At 42.9% G+C, this 24,518-nt stretch overlaps 1 protein-coding gene across 3 annotated transcripts in view; it reads left to right on the top strand.

Annotated features, from left to right (window-relative positions):
• Positions 1 to 24,518, top strand: part of MCTP1 (multiple C2 and transmembrane domain containing 1) — a 1,531,547-nt gene that overhangs the window by 527,849 nt on the left and 979,180 nt on the right. For all 3 annotated transcript variants that reach the window (XM_069751887.1, XM_069751881.1, XM_069751897.1), the window contains exons 4-6: positions 3,863 to 3,942; positions 11,629 to 11,740; positions 18,228 to 18,257. In XM_069751887.1, coding sequence (XP_069607988.1) covers positions 3,863 to 3,942; positions 11,629 to 11,740; positions 18,228 to 18,257 — 222 coding nt within the window. The remainder of the gene's footprint in view (positions 1 to 3,862; positions 3,943 to 11,628; positions 11,741 to 18,227; positions 18,258 to 24,518) is intronic.

The raw sequence follows: 24,518 nt of genomic DNA, 5'->3' as shown, positions 1-24,518 counted from the left end.
GTAACAAAGTATTTGTCCCCAATAATAATAATAATAATAATTTTTATTTATATAGCGCCAACATATTCCGCAGCGCTTTACAAATTATAGAGGGGACTTGTACATACAATAGACATTACAGCATAACAGAAATACAGTTCAAAACAGATACCAAGAGGAGTGAGGGCCCTGCTCGTAAGCTTACAAACTATGAGGAAAAGGGGAGACATGAGAGGTGGATGGTAACAATTGCTATAGTTATTCGGACCAGCCATAGTGTAAGGCTTGGGTGTTCATGTAAAGCTGCATGAACCAGTTAATTAATTTTTTTTTTTTTTTAATATAGGCCACACAGGGATCGTTAGGTTAATGCATTGAGGCGGTAGGCCAGTCTGAACAAATGAGTTTTTAGGGCACGCTTAAAACTGTGGGGATTGGGGATTAATCGTATTATCCTAGGTAGTGCATTCCAAAGAATCGGCGCAGCACGTGTAAAGTCTTGGAGACGGGAGTGGGAGGTTCTGATTATTGAGGATGCTAACCTGAGGTCATTAGCGGAGCGGAGGGCACGGGTAGGGTGGTAGACTGATACCAGGGAGGAGATGTAGGGTGGTGCTGAGCCATGGAGTGCTTTGTGGATGAGGGTAGTAGTTTTGTACTGGATTCTTGAGTGGATGGGTAACCAGTGTAATGACTGGCACAAGGTAGAGGCATCGGTGTAACGGTTGGTGAGGAATATGATCCTGGCAGCAGCATTCAGGACAGATTGGAGCGGGGAGAGTTTGGTAAGAGGGAGGCCGATTAGTAGAGAGTTACAATAGTCCAGACGAGAATGAATAAGTGAAACAGTAAGAGTTTTTGCAGAGTCGAAAGTAAGAAAAGGGCGAATTCTAGAAATGTTTTTGAGATGCAGGTAAGAAGAGCGAGCCAGTGATCGGATGTGGGGGGTGAATGAAAGGTCAGAATCAAGGATGACCCCAAGGCAGCGGGCATGTTGCTTTGGAGTAATGGTGGAACCGCAAACGGAGATGGCAATGTCAGGCAAAGGTAGGTTAGTAGAGGGAGAAAACACGAGGAGTTCAGTTTTTGACAGGTTTAGTTTCAGATAGAGGGAGGACATGATGCTAGAGACAGCGGTAAGACAATCACTGGTATGGAGCAACTACTATGGAGCAACATGGTTATGAGGGGGTCACTATTTCACTAAAAAAAAAACTTTTTATAAAAATATTTTACAAATTTGAGTCTGCACACATTGAGGCTATGTGCACACATATTCTTGGCCACCGCGGATTTGATAAATCTGCAGGGCAAAAACGCTGCTTTTTTGCTGCAGCTTTATCGCTGATTTACCACGGTTTTTCTGCGGTTTTCACTGCGGTTTTACAACTGCCATTTTCTATAGGAGCAGCTGTAAAACCACTGCGGAATCCGCAGAAAGAAGGGACATGCTGCGGAATGTAAACCGCTGCGTTTCCACGCGGTTATTTCCGCAGCATGTGCACAGCGTTTTTTGTTTCCCATAGGTTTACATTGTAATGTAAACTCATGGGAAACTGCTGCGGATCCGCAGCAAAATCCGCATCGTGTGCACATACCTTTAGGGTTATTGATTACTTTTTTCTTCTTCTTCTCTGAAACAAATTCACAGACAACCGTATTTTATTTATTAAATTATTTATTTTTCCAGAAACATTGGTAAACAAACACAAACATGAAAAGTGATACACTCCTCTTGTACCAGTTATGACTTGTATTGTTTAAGATTATTGTACTTGTTTTTATTATGTATACTCCTCCTCACATGTAAAGCGCCATGGAAGAAATGGCGCTATAACAATAAATAATAATATGTCTATAGCTTTTACCGTCAGACGGCTGTATTGCAAGTCGGGTCAGATGCAATTGTAATTTGTGGACCTGACACTCTCCGTGTGCAGCTCAGTAGTGCTCGTCGCCTTGTGGGTCAGTGCTGGAGCTTTCATAGGTCCTAGTGGAAAATCAGCCATAGGCACTGCCTTAAATGGGTCAAGTTCTCTCAGACCACACTGGACAATAAAGGTTCCCGATTATATGGTCATCTGAATGAGCTCTAAAATACATCTGATGCAAAAGAAATTAAAAATCTGCAGCAACAATATATGCGGCCTCCTGACTGAAATAAAAAGGGTTATATTAGGTCATTAATTGCATGCAAGTGTGACATAGAGTGATTTTATTCGAGAATTGTGTAATTACATATACACAAGGAATTATGGGTAATAAAAAGTACCATGATATTAAAAAAGTTTTAAGATATACTGTATCACTAACTGGGCTGCTTGTTATAGTTGTTACACATGAGGATCGTGGACCCACGGTGCCACGGTCCCGGCTTACCCTAGTCAGGGGTGTGGCTAAGTGATCACCTGCTTTTCGCTAGAGCTCCTGATGGTGGAGTTAGGCTTGAGCTGTAGGTGGCCACCAGGTATCACTCCAAGGGCAGTCCCTGGTACTGCGGCAGATGACCCCAAGGGTCAGGATCACAGACACAGACTCGGAGTCCAAGCCAGGACTGGATACTGTGCAGGTTCAGACAATGCGGATCCTATAACACTTGACAGGATGGAGATTGGTGCAAGTTCAGGTACCGCTGCTGTGGTCTCGGGTTCAGGTACCACCAGAGCGTTTTGAGATTCAGGTCCCGCTGTAGCAGTTTCAGGTTCAAGTGCAGCGGGAGCAGTTTCAGGTTCAGTTACCACAGGAGCAGTTTCAGGTTCATTTACCACCAGTGTGGCTCCAGGTTCAGGTACCACCAGAGCAGTCTCGGGTTTATGCCAAGCAGTTTCATGTTCAAGTACCACCAAAGCAGTTTCACCAAATGGGTTCAGGCTCAGGTTCAGACTAGGCAGGATCAACTACAGGTTTCATATTCTAACAGAATAGGTTCAGGGACCTGTACAGAAATAGGTTCAGGGACCTGACAACTAACAGACAAAATCTCAAACACAAAGAGGGCATTGTCCAGGCACCACCCTACAGGGTAGCATGCCTTAAATACTAGATGCCTCTCAGCTATTGGTTGGGGGCAGATTCAGAGTGCGAAGTGAGCATGCCCACACACAAAGCGTGCCGCAGGAAGACACATGCAACGTGTGTAGGCCAATAGCAGGAAACTGCAGCAGGACAGGGAGATGCAGCGGAGTGGCTGTGGCAGTATGTCGGCATCTCTGCCAGGAGGAGAGAGAGGAAACATGCAGGGACGCCAGCAATGCAATAACGTTGGCAGCTTTATGTGTACACTGTGCATAGGCAGAAAGTTGCCAATCAGTGGTGTGGGCAGGGTTATACAGAGTTCATAAATAATGGAGGACTACATGGCAGCAGGTTTACTAGTCCTCTAGTGATAATATTCTGCTCATAAACTGTTATTTTATCAAAACTACAACAAGCAGCCAAGTCACACATCACTGGAATAAGGATCTCTGTCTATACATTATGTTACTTTTAGATGTGGTAACAAAATCCTTGTGACAGATTCCCTTTAAGAAAGGCTTTTAGCTGAAATCTTGATTGCATAGTTGTTGTGAATAAACGGACTCATAATATTTCTGCATGCTGTTACTACTGCTGTTTCTATTTACTAGATCACAATATGTAGGCAGGTCAAGACTGCACATGATTTGTTTGTTGTCTGTTACCATGGAGACACATAGGCCTGCATAGAAGCTGTTGACAAAAAAAAAAACAGTTAAACATTTTTTATCAGGAATATTTGCAAAGTTGCTTCTATTTTAATTATTCATGAATTGAAGAGCTTACTGTAACATCTGATGTATGGTGCTTCATACCTTCTTCTTTTTTTCAGCCACTGCTAAACATTTGTTAATTATTATATTTTTAGGTATTTGATTATGACTTTGGACTTCAAGATGACTTTATCGGGTCTGCTTTTCTTGATCTTACAACACTGGAAATACAAAGGTAAGTGAAATGTACTTTGATATATCAGGGAAAAAACTTGACTCTCCCTGTGGTTTTAGTGTGTAGACAAACAATAATTATACTCATCCTCTTCATCTTCACCAGTGGTCCCCAACTCCAGGCCTCGAGGGCCGCCAACAGTGCAGGTTTTCAGGATTTCTTTAGTATTGCATCGGTGGTAATGTGATCATCTGCACAGGTGAGGATTCCAACCCTGTGCAATACTAAGGAAATCCTGAAAACGTGCACTGTTGGCGGCCCTCGAGGCCTGGAGTTGGGGACCACTGATCTTCACCTTCCCCTAACAGTAAAGCAAGTATAAAACACGTTTTTGTATAGCATATCAAATAAATATGTTTCTTTCTTCACTCATGAGCTATTTTTCATTCCCCTGCCTCCTGAACCAATCCCTCACTGTGAAAAACTGAAAATGCTGCCTGTCAACCGAAGTATCTTGTTACAACTCCCTATACAGTATAAGTCATTTAAAAGGGTAGTAAGGAGGAAAAAGAGAGAGGAGTAGAGTGGGAAAGAGCGCCAGAGGGGTAGTGTTGCTTCTTTCTAGTAATTATTTATATCAGTCCTTAGCTGACTTCACAGCTACACTGCTGAGTCCTGCTGTATAATGTCTTTCATGATACTCCTGATTTAAACATGGTTTTATAGTTTTTAAGGTTGAAGACAGACATAAGTCCATCGAGTTCAACCTATAGCCTAATGTGTTGACCCAGAGGAAGGTAAAGACCCCTTTGGGCAGACGCTAAAAGCTCCTTGTAATGGGAAAATTCATTCCTGATTTCACATTCAGCAATCATACTAGTCAATACCCATTATCTATAATATTATTATGTTTATCAAGACCTCCAGATGCTGCTTGTGCTTTGGTATTAAACCAACCATTACAACGTATTGTGGTAGACAGTTCCATAATCTCATTGCTCAGAAGAGTAAAGAATCGCTGTCTGTGATAATGATCAAACCTTCTTTCCTCTAGATATAGAGGAAGCCCCTTTGTCATCACAGGCCCAGGTGTAAAAAGTTCATTAGAAAGTTCTCTGTACTGTCCCCTCATATCTTTGCAATAAAATCTCCCCTAAGCCTTTGTTTTTCCAAACTGAGTAACGTTCTACATAGAGACATGGAAGCAGGAATCCCTCATGTCTCGGTAAATTGTGTATGGAAGATATAGTAGCTTAACTCCACATAATAGCAGTCAATTGCAATTTAAAGAAGAACTTCCATCAAAGTTTTTATCCTCTTAATATATTGCAATTATCGTATTATATCGCACTGTGTACTTACAATTGCTCATTTTGCCTTTCTACCCACCTAATTCTTCTCTTTTCTCTGCTCTATGCAGAAACAGGAAGTGTGATAGTGGTGGATATAAACCCACTGCGCAAGCCACTGGCCGGGCTTACCATGAAGGGGCGTTACACTAAGTGACTACCTTGTCTTCACTAGTGCCTCGGATGATGAGGATAGGCTTGAGCCGTTAGGGTAGTCACTCGGCGCCACTCCAGGGCAGTGTCCAAACTTCAGGAGCTGACCAATGGGTCAGAGACACAAAGGATGAAGACAGGGACCTGGTCAGACAGTCTGAGGTCAGGGCAGGCAACACTAATCAAAATACGAAGCCGGGGTCAGGAGTAGAGAGATCAGACAGAAAGGGTGAACAAGCCGGGACAGTAACAGGAGTGTCAAACAAGAATGCACCTAGATAGGAAACTGGAGACTTGAACAGAACCTAAGTTCAGGCAAGGTGCTGAGGGAGTAGCTGCCTAATACTGTATATGCCTTGCTGGCAGCAGATAGGCCAGGGAAGCAAAACTCTGCAGGACACAGCAGGTTAAATTCCTGCAGAGTCTGACAGCGCCTGCATATAGCCAGGTGGAGACACATGAGGATGCAACAGTACTGGGAATGCTGCAAGATGCAGTTCAGTAGGATGGCCTGACATAGGAAGGAGCACAGCGGTGAATGCAGTGAGTAGGACGGCGCTGGGAAGGCGTGCCATTCACCAACATGGCAGGAAGTCGCTTTTCCCTGCAGAAATAATTCCCTTCTTCAACTCCTCACCCAGTTGCTCCACCCTTCGCCCTGCCAGGGACTTTTGCAGTCACTCAAGGCTCATACAGGGAGAATTTACCTCCTGTTTATACTTAGAAGGGATCAGTTTTTAATCATCTGATATCATAGACCTAATGGAAAGCAGAAGAATTGGCTGGGTAGAAAGGCAAAATGAGCAATTGTAAGTACACAGTGCTATATAATGTGATGACTGCAATATATTAACAGGATAAAAACTTTGATGGGAGAAGGAGTGCTTCTTTAAGAGATAGAGCCTGCAGGGGGGAAAAGTAGCGATAAATGTGGGAAACAAGTGATATAATGAAATGTTATTCCTCCTGTATAAATACAGACATTATTCTGTAAGCACCTTACACCACAAGGGATGCAGACTTTAACTTCTTTTTTAGAAAGCTCTATTGCAAAAACAATCGCATGACATATTTACAAAAACATATTTTATGGATGAATCGGCTATCCTTAGCTACCGTGAAAACACACAATTTAAAAACACCAACATGAAAATGAATGCAATAAAATTAGATCACAATGGAGTTAATTTATCCGAGTCAGTAATATACAAAATGTAATTAATAAGGTCACATTCTCACAATGAGCTTCTAGTGAATTTTCGATATTACTGATTTTCTGCACCATTTCTGCACCTATTATGTCATTTGGTTACGTCCGTTTTTAATGCATTTTTTACCCTGCGTTTTTTTTGTCTCTGTTTGGTATGCCATGCTGTAAATAAAGCTGTTTTGCTTTTGATACTTTCTGGTATTTGGCTTTGATAAAACTTTATTGATATAGTTAAGTGCAGATTACATGCATTTATATGCATTTCTGCCTCAAAAACGCACTAAAAATGTACGTGCGTTTTTACCTGCAGATTTTCCACATCTAATAAATACATGTGGGAAATTCCAAACAGAAAACTTTGCGTACCCCCAAGAGAAAATTAAAATGATGCGGATTTAAAACTGGACCGCTGGTCAGCACAATGGGCAGGAGATTTCTATAAATCCCATCCACTTTACTGGGTCTGGAAGAGGTTGCATTTTTGAAGCAGTAAAAATATGCAGCGTCAAAAACTCAAAAATTGGCATTGTAAAGTCAATAAATATAATGTTGGACTGCTCAAAACGCAAGATAACAGAGTCAAGTGTTCTTATAGTATATTCAGGGGTCTCAGAAAATAGATGTCTCGATATAAACCACCATACAACGGCACCCAGTCCTCCCACTGTGCATACTACCCAAGGGTATTATCCTACATTAATACTTCTATGAAACAAGCAGATATCCATCCCTAATGTAAAACAGTAAGGATTGATCTATTAGGTCCATTATATTTTACTCACATACTGGCAAAATTTTTGGGGCCCCCTTGAGACTCCGCCCAGGCTCCACCCCAGCCCCGCCTCCAGGCTCCACCCCTCGAACTGTCCACAGTCCCACCGCTCTCTCTTAGAAAAACTCCACTTCTCACCAATCACACATTAACAGTTCCCATCACCAGATCACATACATAGCAGGCAGCTTTTGTTTTTGCCAAACGATTTTTTAAGCCGCCACCATAACACGGTAGACACTTTTGGCCAGGCCCTACTCTACTGTAACCTATTAAATATTTGTTAAAATATGCAATACAATTTAGGTATATTTTTATTTATTTTTCAATTTTTAAAATGACCAATAATATCACATAGAAGGAACAAATACCACAACACCATGACCAGATTACATATTACCACCACAGTGATCAAATAATATCACATACAAGGAACAAATACCACAACACCATGACCAGACCACATATTACCACCACAGTGATCGAATAATATCACATACAAGGAACAAATACCACAACACCATGTCCAGACCACATATTACCACCACATAGTGACTGAATACTACAATTCTGATCAGTAATTTAAAAAAAAGCACCATACTATCACCATAAGTGCCATTATACACAGGAGATCTGTACTTAGTATGCAGTGTCTGTGTACAGATAATATAGTGATCACTAGTGAAATTATACACAGGAGCTCTGTATACAGTGTATAGTGTCAGTGTATAGGTAACACACTGACTCACCAGTGACGTCTCTAGGTGAAGTCCTTCATCTTTCATCCAGCACAGACCGCCATCATTTCATCCAGCCAGGACTTCTCTCTGCAGGAAATAACACAGTTATCTCGAGCTCCGCTTGCAGAACACATTACTTAATTTTTCACAACTTCTACATTACACCACATGAAGAAGGCGACATAGTATCACTCTATACAGTAACAGGACCGCCCCCCATTTAAAACAGTATACTCAAAAAATAAAATAAATACATCACTGCAGTAATAATATCCCTAAATTAGCCCCTATGGTATTAATAATATCCCCCAGCCTGGCCCCGTGTGTCTCATTCCTGGCGTCAGCCAGATGTTCTCCCATCCTGCCCTCATGAGTATCCATTCTGCCCCATATGATCTCCCCATCCTGCCCCATATGATCGCCCCATGTGATCTCTCCATCCTGCCCCATCTGTCTCCATCGTATCCATCCTGCCCCATGATCCTGCACGATCTGTCTCCAATTCTGCCCCCAGTGTCTCCAATCATGCCCCATGTCTCCATTCTGCCCCCTATGTCTCCAACCATGCCCCCATGTCTGCAATCCTGACACTTGTCTCCAATCATGCCCCCTGTGTCTCCATTCTGCCCCATCTGTCTCCAATCCTGCCCCATCTGTCTCCAGTCATGCCCCCATGTCTTTCATCCTGCCCCGTGTCTCCAATCATGCCCCGTATCTCCATTCTGCCCCGTGTCTCGCATTCTGCCGCAATGTCCAGCATTCTGCCCCTGGGTCTCACAGTCTGCCCCTGTGTCCAGCATTCTGCCCCTGTCACTGTGTCCAGCATTCTGCCCCTGTCACTGTGTCCAGCATTCTGCCCCTGTCACTGTGTCCAGCATTCTGCCCCACTGTCTCCAGCATTCTGCCCCACTGTCTCCAACATTCTGCCCCACTGTGTGTCCAGCATTCTGCCCCACTGAGTCCAGCATTCTGCCCCACTATGTCCAGCATTCTGCCCCTCTGTGTCTAGCATTCTGCCCCACTGTGTCTCGCATTCTGCCCCACTGTGTCTCGCATTCTGCCCCAATGTCCAGCATTCTGCCCCTGTGTCCAGCATTCTGCCCCTGTCACTGTGTCCAGCATTCTGCCCCACTGTGTCCAGCATTTCTGCCCCTGTCACTGTGTCCAGCATTCTGCCCCACTGTCTCCAACATTCTGACCCACTGTGTGTCCAGCATTCTGCCCCACTGTGTGTCCAGCATTCTGCCCCACTGTGTGTCCAGCATTCTGCCCCACTGTGTGTCCAGCATTCTGCCCCACTGTGTGTCCAGCATTCTGCGCCACTGTGTGTCCAGCATTCTGCCCCACTGTGTGTCCAGCATTCTGCCCCACTGTGTGTCCAGCATTCTGCCCCACTGTGTCCAGCATTCTGCCCCACTGTGTCCAGCATTCTGTCCCACTGTGTCCAGCATTTCTGCCCCTGTGTGTCCACCATTCTGCCCCACTGTGTCCAGCATTTCTGCCCCACTGTGTCCAGCATTCTGCCCCACTGTGTCCAGCATTTCTGCCCCACTGTGTCCACCATTCTGTCCCACTGTGTCCAGCATTTCTGCCCCTGTGTGTCCACCATTCTGCCCCACTGTGTCCAGCATTTCTGCCCCACTGTGCCCAGCATTTCTGCCCCACTGTGTCCAGCATTTCTGCCCCTGTGTGTCCAGCATTCTGCCCCACTGTGTCCAGCATTTCTGCCCCTGTGTGTCCACCATTCTGCCCCACTGTGTCCAGCATTCTGCGCCACTGTGTCCAGCATTTCTGCCCCTGTGTGTCTACTATTCTGCCCCACTGTGTCCACCATTTCTGCCCCTGTGTGTCCAGCATTCTGCCCCACTGTGTCCAGCATTCTGCCCCACTGTGTCCAGCATTCTGCCCCACTGTGTCCAGCATTCTGCCCCTGTGTGTCCAGCATTCTGCCCCACTGTGTGTCCACCATTCTGTCCCACTGTGTCCAGCATTTCTGCCCCTGTGTGCCCACCATTCTGCCCCACTGTGTCCAGCATTTCTGCCCCACTGTGTCCAGCATTTCTGCCCCTGTGTGTCCATCATCCTGCCCGCCGGGCCCCCCTGGATCGCAGCTCTCAAAGAAAAAAAAAAACACGACTTCTTACCTGGCCATGCTCCTGCGCCGGGCGAAGATTCCACCAGGCTCCACACAGACGCACTCGCCGGGCCCGGCGGCTGACAATGACGTCAGACGCCGGCGACGCCGGCGAGTGCGTACTGCGGCCCTATTCAGCTGCCAGCCTCAGACTGGCTGGCGGCTGTTAACTATTGACGTGCGGGCGCGGGCCCGCACATCTATAGTGTGCAGCTGCCGCAGCGCCTGCAGGGGGGGCCCGGTGACCAGATGAGACGGGGCCCGATGCGGGCCCCCTCTGCTCACCGGGCCCCATACGCCAGTCAAGGCTGTCATGCCCTGATGGCGGCCCTGTACATATGTAAAAAAAAACAACAATTTAAGATAATTTACAAATCCATAGAAGATCGCATTCTCATTTTTCCAGTTTTCGTAGGGTTTTGCCCTTATGGCTTTGTCTAGGACAATCCCTGTGAAACATGAAGCATACAGTTTTATGGAATTTTAATGATCTTAAAGTATTGTTTTATGAACCCCTTCCTGACATCAGATGTAATAATTAGTGATGAGCGAATATACTCGTTACTCGAGATTTCCCGAGCACACTCGGGTGTCCTCCGATTTAGTGCTCGGAGATTAAGTTTTCTTCACCGCAGCTTAATGACTTACAGCTACTAGCCTGCTTGATTACATGTGGGGATTCCCTAGCAACCAGGCAACCCCCACATGTACTTATGCTGGCTAACAGATGTAAATCATTCAGCTGAGGCAATGAAAACGAAATCTCCGAGCACTAAAATACTCCGAGGACACACGAGCGTGCTTCGGAAATCTCAAGTAACGAGTATATTCGCTCATCACTAGTAATAATGCGTCCATGTGACCTGGGTGGCATGAAAACACCAAAGCTTTGATGAATTGACCCCAACGTGTTGGTTTTCCTATAGAAAGGACACGGTATTTAGACTATAGTGTAATTGCAAATTGGTCACCAAAAATCATCTACACACTATAAAATTAAGAAACCTCTCCTATGAGAATATAAGCATGTGTCAGCTGAATATCACTGATGTAGATGCTGACCAAGCTGGCTAAATATATATTTGTACCTATCCGGTGTCTCTGCAGTATTCCTATCAATTATAGGATACAGCTTGATATGTGTCAAGGTAAATTATATTGGTTTATGTAGCGGTGCTTCGGCTTGACATGCAGTGCACAAAATCAAAAAATATATAAATAAAAAATATATATATTTATGTCAAAATAGAATTCATCTGTGCAACAAGATATAATATAAGGCATAGCGCATTACTTTTCATTAGTCATCTACCACCGAAGTAAACATTACAAGTGTATAAGTCATTACTGACAATCGTCACATTAATCTCTTTACTTTGTATCTGCAGCTCAAAAGATGTTGCATTAAATTTAAAGGATCCACAGCATCCTGAGCATGTCTTGGGAACGATATATTTATGTGTTGTCCTATCTCGGAAGGACAGTGTTTGCATGGAAACGGTGAGTCACTTTATAGGCGGAATCATTAGTAGCAAATAATAGACATTCATGCTTTCACCAATAATGCTGCGGATGTTTGAGGATGTGTCACATGTTCTGATATTCAATAAATGTGAATTTCACAATTACAGAAAGAGTGAATACACATTGTACATGCATGTGCAGCTTGTATGTCTTATGGTTTTTAATGATAATGTATGTAAAGCTATGTGGAGAATGATAGCGCTATATAAGAAAAGCATAATCTAATCTGGAGAATCTAGGGAAGCTGCTACAACAGCTGCTTTACAGACATTATCATCTCTGTCCCTACTGGGACTCACAATTTATAAAGTTCCTATCTGTATGTCTTTGGAGTGTGGGAGGAACCAGAGTACCAGGAGGGACATCCATGCAGACATTTGGAGTACACAAACTCCTTGCAGATGTTGTCCTTAGGTCCCAAGTGTTGCAGAGCCTTACTGGTAACCACCAAGCCACCGTGCCGCTGGTCCATTAATTGTAACCGAGATACAGTAGCATGTAAACGTTTGGGCACCCCTGGTCAAAATTACTGTTATTGTGAATAGTTAAGCAAGTTGAAGATGAAAATATCTGTAAAAGGACTAAACTTTGAGATTACACATTTCCTTTGTATTTTAGGCAAAAAAATATATATTTTCATCTTTTACATTAAAAAAATTACTAAAAGTAAAATGGCCTCATGCAAAAGTTTGGGCACCCTGCATGGTTAGTATCTAGTAGCACCCCAGTTTTGAAAGTACCACAGCTTTTTTTTTAAAACGCTTTTTGTAGCCAGACAAGAGTCTTTCAATTCGTGTTTGAGGGATTTTCATCCATTTGTCCTTGGAAAATTCTTCCATTTCTGTGAGATTCCTGGGTTGTCTTGCATACACTAGTAGTTTGAGGTCTTGCCACAGATTTTCAATGAGGTTCAGATCAGTGGACAGTGAGGGCCATTGTAAAACCTTCAGCTTGCACCTTTTGAGGTAGTGTATTGTGGATTTTGACGTGTGTTAGGATCATTATCCACTTGTAGAAGCCATCCTCTTTTCAACTTCTGCTTTTTTGATGTTCGCATCAAGAATTTGTTGAAATTTCATTGAATCCAATCTTTCCTCTTTCTGTGAAATGTTACCCGTGCCATTGGCTGCATCACATCCCTAAAGCATGATTGATCAGCCCACATGCTTAATGGTTGTCGACATGTTCTTTTCCTGAAATTCTGTGCCATTTTTTCTCCAAACATACCTTTGATCTTTGTGGCCAAAGAGTTCTATTTTAACATCATTGGTCCACAGGACTTGTTTCCTAAAATGCATAATTTTTGTTTAGATGTTCTTTTGCATACTTCTGATGAAGAATTTTATGGAGAGGTTTTCTTCCGATCACTCTTCCATAAGGGCCATATTTGTGCAGGTGCCTCTGAACAGTAGAACAATCTGGCACAAGTCCAGAGTCTGCTAAATCTTTTTGAAAGTCTTTTGCAGTCAAGCGGGGGTTCGGATTAGCCTCTCTAGCAATCCTATGAGCAGGTCTCACTGAAATTTTGCTTGGTCTTCCATACCTTATCTTGACCTCCAGTGTTCCTGTTAACTGCCCTTTCCTACTTACATTTCGAACTGAGAAAAAGGCAAGTTGATAATGCTTTGCTATCTTCTTATAGCCTTCTCCAGCTTTGTGGGCCTCCATCATTTTCATTTTCGTAGTGCTAGGCAGCTGCTTAGAAGAACCCATGGCTGCTGTTTTTCGGCACAAGGTTACAGGGGGCTGCGTTTTTATAAAGCTGGAAAATTTGCACCACCTGGCCTTTCCTAACGATGATCATGAACAAGCCACAACCATAACAGGCTAATTAAGGTCTGAAACCTTGGTCAAAGTTATCTGAGCCCACAAATCTCCACGGCCGCCCAAACCTTTGCATTAGCCCATTTTCCTTTTTGTAATTTTTAAAATGTAAAAAAATTCCATATATTTTCTTCTTTTGTATAAAATACAAAGGAATGTGTCATCTTTAATTTTAGGCCTTTTAGAGATCATTTCATCTTCAATTTGCTTAACTGTTCACAATAACAGTAATTTTGACCAGTGGTGCCCAAACTTTTACATGCAACTGTAACTCTGTGGCTTGATCTCTCAGGCAGGCAGATATTCTGAAGGATCTTTTTGTGATATCCACAAAGGGGAGTGTTTGTCACTGGGTGATAATGGGTGATCTATGTCAAATGGGTGCAGCAGGAACTGACACAGACATGCTGGTAACCTTCTTAAAAAATAGAATGTTGGCTTTCTACTACAATCATAGCTGAATCTTACAAGTAACAAAGGATAACCGGCACTAGACAACAATCAAAAACCTCCATGTGAGCACAGGATTCAGCTTGCGGACAGATTGCTTCTTACACCGAAGACCCACAGGTGCATGTACACCCTGACAGATGAGGTCATTCAGATATGCAAATAAAAGGATAAAGGATGGCCCTCCGTGGTCTGTGATCTAATATATAAAGCTGAATGTGTGTATGTGTGTGTGTGTGTGTGTGTGTGTGTGTGTGTATGTGTGTATGTCCGGGATTGGCATCTGCACCGTCGCAGCTACAGCCACAAAATTTTGCACGGTCACACGTCTGGACCCCGAGAGCGTCATAGGCTATGTTGTGAGGTGAAATTTTAACCCCGCGCGTTCCAATTCACCAAACAATTTTGCCCCTATCTACATAATGGGGAAAAAAGTGAAAGGACAAGTGTTGGAGGCGTGGCAGCTACAGCCACAAAATTTTGCACGGTCACACGTCTGGACCCCGAGAGCGTCATAGGCTATGTTGTGAGGTGAAATTTTATCCCCGCGCATTCCAATTCACCAAACAATTTTGCCCCTATCTACATAATGGGGAAAAAATTGAAATGAAAAGTGTTGGAGGCGTCGCAGCTACAGCCACAAAATTTTGCACAGTCACACGTCTGGACCCCGAGAGCGTCATAGGCTATGTTGTGAGGTGAGATTTTAACCCCGCGCTTTCCAATTCGCCAAACAATTTTGCCCCTATCTACATAATGGGGAAAAGTGAAAGGAAAAGTGTTGGAGGCAAATTGACAGCTGCCAGATGTGAACAAGGGGGACTTAAAGAATGAGAGCGATGGCACCAAAGAGTATATACCGGACAGTTGCTAAGGTGGGGCCCCGACATGGGATACTCACCACACACGGGGATATGAACACACACAAAATGCGCCACACACTACCAGATGCTTGAACACATATTACCCTCAGCACACATTTCACCACACATACACCAACCTCGCCACATAAAAGTCGAAACACAAAAGTCGCCGCTCAAAACTCGCCATGCGCAAAACTCACCACATGCAAAAACTAGGCTCACGCAAAACTCGCCACAAGTGCAGAACTCACCTCATGGAAAACTCACCACACGCAAAACTTGCACACGCGCAAAAAATTGCCACATGCACAAAAGTTGCAACACATGCAAAAGTTGCCTCACACAAAACTTGCACATACTCAAAAGGCACCACACATAAAACTCGCCACGCGCAAAAACTCGCCATGCGCAAAACTTGCTGCACACAACTTGCTGCACTAACCTGTCACATGCAACTCGACACACAAAAAGTTGCTACACGCATGTTGCCACACAAAACTCATCTCACAAAAGTCGCTACATGCATGTCGCCACACGCAACTCAACACACACAACTTGACAAACGAAACTCGCCCTAAAACACACACAAGTCTGGTATTATCCTTCAAAAATAAAAATCTGATTAATAAGCAGACAAACTACAAGAGCAACAAATGTACCATATAGGAAATACGGCAGCTGTCAGTCACATGACCTGTCTATTATGTGTATGTGTGAGCTAATATATACTGCCAGGGGGAGGGCTTCCTGTTGGCTGGGGATTTATCAGGCTGCCAATTTAGCTTACAAATACTGAGGTAAAAATACTGAGTAAACAACGTGTGAACGAGGTCTAATACAGGAGGAGATGACACACAGGTATATTCTATATACAGGGGAGATGACACACAGGTATATACTATATAGAGGAAGAGATGACATACAGGTACATACTATATACAGGAGGAGATGACATACAGGTATATACTATATAGAGGAGGAGATGACATACAGGTATATACTATATACAGGAGGAGATGACATACAGGTATATACTATATATAGAAGGAGATGACATACAGGTATATACTATATATAGGAGGAGATGACATACAGGTATATACTATATACAGGGGAGATGACACACAGCAGGTATATACTATATACAGGGGAGATGACATACAGGTATATACTATATACAGGGGAGATGACATACAGGTATATACTATATACAGGAGATGACATACAGGTGTATACTATATATAAGGGAGATGACAAACATGTATATACTGAGGTGAAAATGAGAGATGTGAGGTGAAAATGAAAAGGTGTGAGTGCAAAATGAGAGGAGTGAGGGAAAATAGTGGAGTGATCGGAAAATGACAGATGTGAGGTCGAAATGACAAGTGTTAGGGGGGGAATGAGAGGTGTGAGGGAGAAAATGAGAGATGTGAGGGGGAAAATGAAAGATGTGATTGGGAAAATGAGAGGCGTGATGGGAAAATAAGAGAAGTGAGGTGCTATAACTAACCACAGATATTTACTATGCCCAGGCAACGCCGGGCTCTTCAGCTAGTCAGTAATAAAATCCTTTATTCATTGCACAAAGGAGACAGGTACAGACCCATTGAAGCGCAGTGTTTACACAAAATGGCCGTTGTCTACACGATGACCCGCGCTCCCCCCCATCTCCATGTCTCCTTTGTGCAATCAATGAAGGAATTTTTACCGATCACAGACGATGGAGTGCCACCCTTCATCCTTTTATCTGCATAGCTGTATCTTATTTTGTCGCATATTTAAACCAAGAAAAATGTTTTACTCTTATTTTTATGAAAAAATAATTAATGTAGTATTAATGACAACATCCATGATGGTCTAGAGCAGTTAGTGGTTTAATCATAACATCCCTGGTGGCTAGGATTGTTAAACGGTGGCGATAACATCACTTGTGGTCTACTGCTGAGAAAGGCTTAATAATAAATTCCATCTTAGCCCTGGGTGGTGATATGGGTTAAAGGACCACTCCAGCATTTTTTCCAGCACTATAGTGGTGCCACTAATGTAAGTTTACTGCCCCTAGCCTAGTCTTATACTTGATATTTCCCAGCCACCATCTTCTTCTATTATCTATTATCGGCACCAGTCAGTTTTTCTGCAGGTTATGACTTGCTGGATTTGTCCAGTGTTTGCTGGAGCGAATCGGAAGTTACAACTCAATGTAAGTCTATGAGAATCAGAATGAGGCCAGAACGTGGCACTCTTTAAGACTTTTATTGAGAGCTTGTGACCGTTACCTCTGACTTCCGGTCAATCAGAAGTTGCGGTCACAAGATGGTGGCGTGGGACCGGAGCAGTGCAGAATACGGCGGCTGGTAAGTATAAGACTAGGGAAAGAGTACTTAGATTAATGGCACCACTCCAGTGCTGGAATAAAAAGCAACAACTCTGGAGTGGTGCTTTAAAGATAACAGGTAGAGAAGAGACAATGCAAACTCAGCAGAGTGGCCTCCTACCTGTTCTGGATCCCTGTTCAGCTGAATAGTCTATATGCCCATCCCTGCTCTGGAGGCATAGATGGTTGGCACTTACAACATGTAGACTTCTGTTGAAGGGGCTGATTAGGGCATCTGAAGTTGAGGTCCTTCAGGAGGCAACTTTCTAATAAATGTTGAGTCTATAAAAATGGTGCATTAGAATGGGTTCACATCACGCATTTGGCACACGTCAGTGGCTCCGTTAGGGCTTTCATCTGAAGCCCTGAAAAATGGAGATCTGATGACAGGACCATTGACTTTATTGAAGATGAAGTCCCTTTGTGCTCTGTCTGATATTGTATTCAACAAGATCCGCTTTTTTTCAAGTGGGCACAAAAATGGAGTCAACCATATCCTTGTGAAAAAGGTGTATATTGCTGAAAATTAGGCCAGACAGAGCACATAGTGACTCTGTCTGCTTCATTAAACTAAATGTTTAGGCTTTCTTTTCATTCCTAGGGGTAGAGGGAGACTGTTTCTGAATGTTGGAGGATACTGACTTATATTTAGAAACAAGTTGTATAGCTTTGTTAGTTTTCATGGGACGCATTGTGGCCATTGCTTAGAAACAAATGCTTCAGGCACCAATGTTCACATGTCTAAGAGCAACTGATATAAAAACACTTCTACAGATACATATGAACGTATACAATATATATTGGCATGTATGATGGATTCCAGCTGTGGGTGGCATGACACTTGTCCTACAGGGAGATATTGAACTTGTTTGATAAAACACGGCCTAGATCTTAAGCTAACATGTTACAATTGTTAATGTCATCCATAACATTAAATTAACCTTTTTCACAGCCTTTATCAATGCTCAAGTCATCTGAGCCGGTAAGCAGCGTGTAACCTGTAAAGCCTATAGTCATTCCCGCTGTTGCCAAGTTGCAATCCATTAACGCATGATTATGTGTGTCTCATTGTGAAATTCATTGCATGAAATTATTTCACAAAATCACTAGCAATTACTAATGCATGTTCTGTCGTATATGAAAATTTACTTTGCAGTTTATTAAGTTTTCCTGCTTTTTGGTGACCAGTTTTGAAGGCTTCTAGCAGTTTGGAAATAAGATGGCCCCTTGCCAAGTCATCTGGGGATGGGACAGATATTATATTTCTGTTAAAGGGGCTGTATTAATTAGACAACCCACTTTTAATTGGGTCCATCTTCTCTAATCCCTGCGTATCATCTATTTTCCCCATGCATTGCTCCTACGGGGCAGCTGCTCAGTAATTATCATGATCTGAAATCCATTCACACTTTTGGCTTTGTATGTAATGTATGGAGGGATCAGGAGTCACGTTCTGGCTCACAGTGAGTGGTTCTGGTCAGTGAACCTCCCTCTAAAATGTGCGTATAGGTGCGTCCTTCCTTACCTTTCTTTTTGGCTTGACGTATCTTGAGGTGAGTGAATCAAGATAAACAGCTATGAAAAAATATATTTTATGCTACTCTATTGGGCCCCATGAGCACTTCAAGGTCATCTTGCCAAACTCATCTGGGAATATCTTGAGCCAATAATTTCTTCAGAAGACAACATCTTTACATCTTTGTAAATTACTGCATTAAGATCTTCAAAAGAGCACTGCATCTGACAGAAAGTAGAAAATTAAGCTTTGGGCCTGTAACGTTAAAAGTGTTGTGCAAGACTTTTATATTGATGACCTATCCACAGGAAAAGTCATCAATATTTGTTCAGTGGGAGTGTGACAACCAGAACAATGCTGATAAACTATTCCCGGTGTCACCGGATGTGCTCAGTTGTGGTGCAAAACTATACAGCTCCACAACTGCACAGTGGCCACAGCCGAGTACTGCACATCGACCACTTAGGCTTCTTTCACACTTCCGTCACTACTCGGCCATCACCAGGCGTCAGCGCGTCGGAAGTTTGTGAATTTGTGAGTGACGTGAGCAGCAGACGCAGTGTTTCAACGCGTCTGCTGCTCATTGTAAAGTCCCAGGGAGGAAAGGGTGGAGTTCCGGCCGGGCATGTGCAATAAAAAATGCAAGAGAGGACGTACGAAAAAATGTTCCCTTGAACGTTTTTTTGATACGACGGCCCACCAAATACCGACGCATCCAGTGCACAACGTATGGAACGTGTGTCCATATGTCGCGATGCGTCGGTAATACAAGTCTATGTGAAAAAAATGCAACCTGCGGGCAACTTTGCAGGATGCATTTTTTCCACAGAATGACGCATTGCGACGGTCTGCAAAAGACGGAAGTGTGAAAGAAGCCTTACTGATTCGTATATACAGTTGACGGAGCTGTACAGCTCTACAATTGGGCATGTGTGACTGTCATTCCGGGCTCACCTGCATAGGAGCAATCCAAGCTCCCATCACCATAAAGCCCTGATACATGTAGGTGAAACAGAAAAACCAGAACCCTCGGAACAGCCCAGCCAAACCCAACCGGACCAGAACACCAATCATAACAACCTGACAAAAGCCGGAATCAGGAAGATGGCAGACGAAGGCCAGGAGAGGTATGTCAGTGACTGGAAGAATGATATCATCAGCTCACAGAAACTGACCATGTACCGGAGCCTACAGAGAGACTACAGACTGGCGCCATATCTGGAGAAACTCCCGGACCCCAGAGACCGCCAGATCCTGAGCTGATATAGACTCAGCGCCCACAGTCTGGCCATCGAATGTGGCCGACACAGGCAGAGCTACAAGCCCAGGGAGGAAAGACTGTGCCAACACTGTGATCAGGAGGCCATAGAGGATGAAACCCACTTCCTGCTACACTGCTCCAAATACTCAGCAGTGAGGGACACTCACTTCAGGAGACTCTCACATCTCTTCCCAGACTTCATCACCATGAAGGAGGAAGAGAAAACATATATCCTGCTGGGAGAAGAAGAGAGAGCGGTGGAGATAGCAGCGCGGTATGTGAGCGAATGCCATAGACTGCGAGAAAGAGAACTATGATGCCATGGACTATAGCCCCCACCCTGGACCTGCCCCATCCACCTCCCCTATGCCATGGACTATAGCCCCCACAATGGATCTGCCCCATCCACCTCCCCTATGCCATGGACTATAGCCCCCACAATGGATCTGCCCCATCCACCTCCCCTATGCCATGGACTATAGCCCCCATCCTGGATCTGCCCCCATCCACCTCCCCTATGCCATGGTCTATAGCCCCCACAATGGATCTGCCCCCATCCACCTCCCCTATGCCATGGTCTATAGCCCCCACAATGGATCTGCCCCCATCCACCTTCCCTACAGCTCCTACCCAACATCCCCACAGTCCCTATCCCTATTGCCTTTATACACTTGCTTTGGCAAAACTGATGTGTATTTGGTCCTGCCAATAAAGCTTCTTTGAATCTTGAATCTTGAATCTTGAATCTTGACTGCCATCAGCACTGGTAATAGCTGATTGGTAGTGGTGTCGGATGTCACACCCCACTGATCAGTTATTGTTGACTTATCCTGAGGATAAGCAATCAACATCTCAGACAACCCCTCACATCTCAGTAAAGAAGTAGAATTTTAAAGAAGGGGCTTCACATTTATTCTGGATGGTGTACTGTGATATTTGTCGTCAAAGTGTGGTTCCTATATTTTATAGGCATAGAAGAATACACTTTGTTCAAAATGCTAAATATTTGTTGTGTCCTGTCTATACTTAATTCAATAAGCAAAAGAGTCGAGCGCACTGCTAATAACAAATGCCAATAGATACAAAACTATGAGGGTGCGGAAGCAGCAATAAACATAAACTATGTAACAAAAAAGAAAAGCATTACTGCAAAAATACGCACTCCATCAAAGAATACAAACAAAATAAATAAGATAAATAGACTGATTTTATTGACAGATCAAAAAAACACACTACAAAACGATAAAAACACACTTTTTAATTGTGTTTTTATCGTTTTGTAGTGTGTTTTTTTGATCTGTCAATAAAATCAGTCTATTTATCTTATTTGTTTTGTTTGTATTCTTTGATGGAGTGCATATTTTTGCAGTAATGCTTTTCTTTTTTGTTACACTGTCTATACTTAATAACGAGGAGTTAGTAACATTGGCTTTAATAATTGGCAAATTCACCCAAATTTCAAAAAAGAAAAATTGTTTTAAACTTATAATAAGGCTGGAGACACATAGCAAAACATAGTAACATAGTTAGTAAGGCCGAAAAAAGACATTTGTCCATCCAGTTCAGCCTATATTCCATCATAATAAATCCCCAGATCTACGTCCTTCTACAGAACCATAGTAACATAGTTAGTAAGGCCGAAAAAATACATTTTTTCGGCCTTACTAACTATGCGACTAACTAACTAAGCGACTCGTGTCATACGACAGCAATTCTTAGACAAGTCACACAGCCAAAATCATTTGTGTGAGTCGCTGTTACATGACTACTTTTTTGTTGGGAGTTTTCTGTAAAACAAACCCAGCTAAATGGAAGACGAGTCGAATGCAAATCGTAGTCATAGACATACATTGGAAGGAAGAGGATTGTTGGTCTTAGTGCCAACTTATCCACCATTCAATAGAAATCCAAGGCAAGAAAACCCCTAAACAATACTTTTCTTGATTTGGGATTACGTTGCCTATATTTTTTGTTTCTAGTGAAAGTTGATTTCCAATTGATTGTAGCTTCTCTAGTTTTCATGAATGTTCATAGTATAGAAATAGAAATTTTTTGGAGCTGATGAAGAAAAGTTCAGTTTTTGCTTAAAGTTATTTCTTTCATCCAGAAGAATAGGATGGTCAGAGTACAATAAGGTGACTGGAAATCCCACCTCTATGCAAGAAGAAAGAAGACATTCTTGACGAGCTGATCAAATGTCTTGCTTGAATAGGGAGGTTACGTTGTATAGCTGTGGATTTATCCTTGACATAAGCTGCAGTATCTTTACTTAGAAAGGGCATTACAATGTAGGCTTCTAACGGAGCTCTTTGAAGCAATAGCAAACATAAGTCAAGAGTGGAGACATCTTTTTTTTTCCCGAAGATTTCTATAAGCAAGCTGTTTTGCTGTAGCCTTTGCAATAACCTTAGTTAACACATTGATAACAGGTTTGAAGCTTTTGACACCTCCAGTGCCAATGCATGGATCAATGTTCTTTTGTGTTGTACACTCGTGTAGTGCAGTTGTAATTGCTGAATGAGTCAAGCATTGTGATGTGGTTGCTTTCTGTGCACATTCATGCATGACTATTCTCCTCATTCGGTCAGAGGGTTTCGCCAAGTACCGGTCTATGAGGGCATATTCAGGGTAACTGTGTTTTGCTGCATTTTTTATGTAGTATTTGTATGTTTCAGACACAGTAGAAGATACTACAGTTTTGACAACTAACTCTGATTAACACATCGCAGCCAGCTTTAGTCAGAAATGAAATCAATAGTCTATTTTTACATAAAGTGGGTTACTGGAAAATTCATTCCATACAATTTCCTGTTTGGAAAAGTTAATTTAACAATTCCTGATACTAAAAAAGTAACTTTTTTGTTTCCTGATAAAGAAATGGATTATGTCATTAGTATAAACCATCATTTGTATCTTTATATGATATTTCAGTATTGTTAAAAGGTTTTATATTAGTTATTCATTTGTTTTTCTACTAGTTATGCAAAAGTTAAAAAAGTTAAAAAATATTAATATTAAAATTAAATTGAAAAATTTTAAATAATACTTTATAAAGACCAGTAGCGTGCATTTAATATATCATTAATCTGTTATCTGAGACTAGAAAAGAAATGATACTATGGAAGAAAAGTTGTTTTCTTTTAACTCTTTAAGTTAGTATGACAGTTTTCTTTCCCTGTGGAATGTGCATATTGTAGATTCAGACTGAAGGCAGCAAAACCACAAGAGAACATATAGAAACAATAAGTAAAGAAGCACATATGAGACAAATCCGAATACGTGTTAATTATTGGCGAGCGAACGTGCTCGGATAACGTGTTATCTGAGCATGCTCGAGTGTTATCCAAGTATCTTGGGCGTGCTCGGATAATATATTTGAGTCTCTGCGGCTACATTTTTTGCGGCAGTAGACAGCCACAATACATGTGGGGATTGCCAAACAAGCAGGCAATCCCTGCATGTGTTGCAGTTGTCGAACAGCGCGAGACATGCAGCCACGAGGACTCAAACGTAGTATTCAAGCATGCCGAAGATACTCTATTGGCACTTGAGCATGCTCAGATAACACCTTAATCGAGCACTCTCGCTCATCACTAATGTGCACTCGTTTTGGATATGTCTAACTAGTAGAATCTCCTTTCAAAAAAAGCGCTTGTCTAACGCCGCAAAACATGGAGCCGCAGAGACTCAAATATATTATTCAAGCACGCCCAAGATACTCGGATATCACCCGAGCATGCTTAGAAAACGTGTTAGGCTACTTTCACACTAGCGTCGGTACGGGGCCGTCGCGGTGTCGGCCCGACGTACCGACGCATACTGTGCAAGCGCCGCACAACGGGGGCAGCGGATGCATTTTTCCAGCGCATCCGCTGCCCCATTGTGAGTTGCGGGTATGCTGGGGGCGGAGTTCCGGCCGCACATGCGCGGTCGGAAATGGCGGACACAACACAGCAAAAAACGTTACATGTAACGTTTTTTGCTGCCGACGGTCCGCCACAACACGGCGCAACCGTCGCACGACGATTGTGACGTGTGGCAAAGCGTCGCAATGCGTCGCTAATGTTAGTCAATGGAGAAAAAAATGCATCCTGCAAGCAATTTTGCAGGATGCGTTTTTTCTCCTAAACGACGCATTGCGACGTGCAGTGCACAACGCTAGTGTGAAAGTAGCCTTATCCGAACATGTTTGCTCATCACTAATGTTTAACCTTAGATTCCTCAAACTTTTACTGTGATTATAGCTTTACATTCCCTTTCCATTCTCTCTAGTAGCTTCATCAGATAATAAACTGCTTTGGCTTCCAGTGAACAGGTATGTATCACTTGTTGAATCATCTGCCTTCAAAAAGTGTTTGCGATCATCAGGTGTGTTTTGAAGAAGCAGTGCTGGTATACTGTCCTGTAAAGTGTTGAATAATATTCCAAAGCTGTTCAGAAAATTGCAAAAACCAGTCAACTAAGCA

Source organism: Ranitomeya imitator, chromosome 1 (assembly GCF_032444005.1).
Source record: "Ranitomeya imitator isolate aRanImi1 chromosome 1, aRanImi1.pri, whole genome shotgun sequence".
Lineage (NCBI taxonomy): Eukaryota > Metazoa > Chordata > Amphibia > Anura > Dendrobatidae > Ranitomeya > Ranitomeya imitator.
This window is presented reverse-complemented; position numbering and strand designations above follow the sequence as displayed.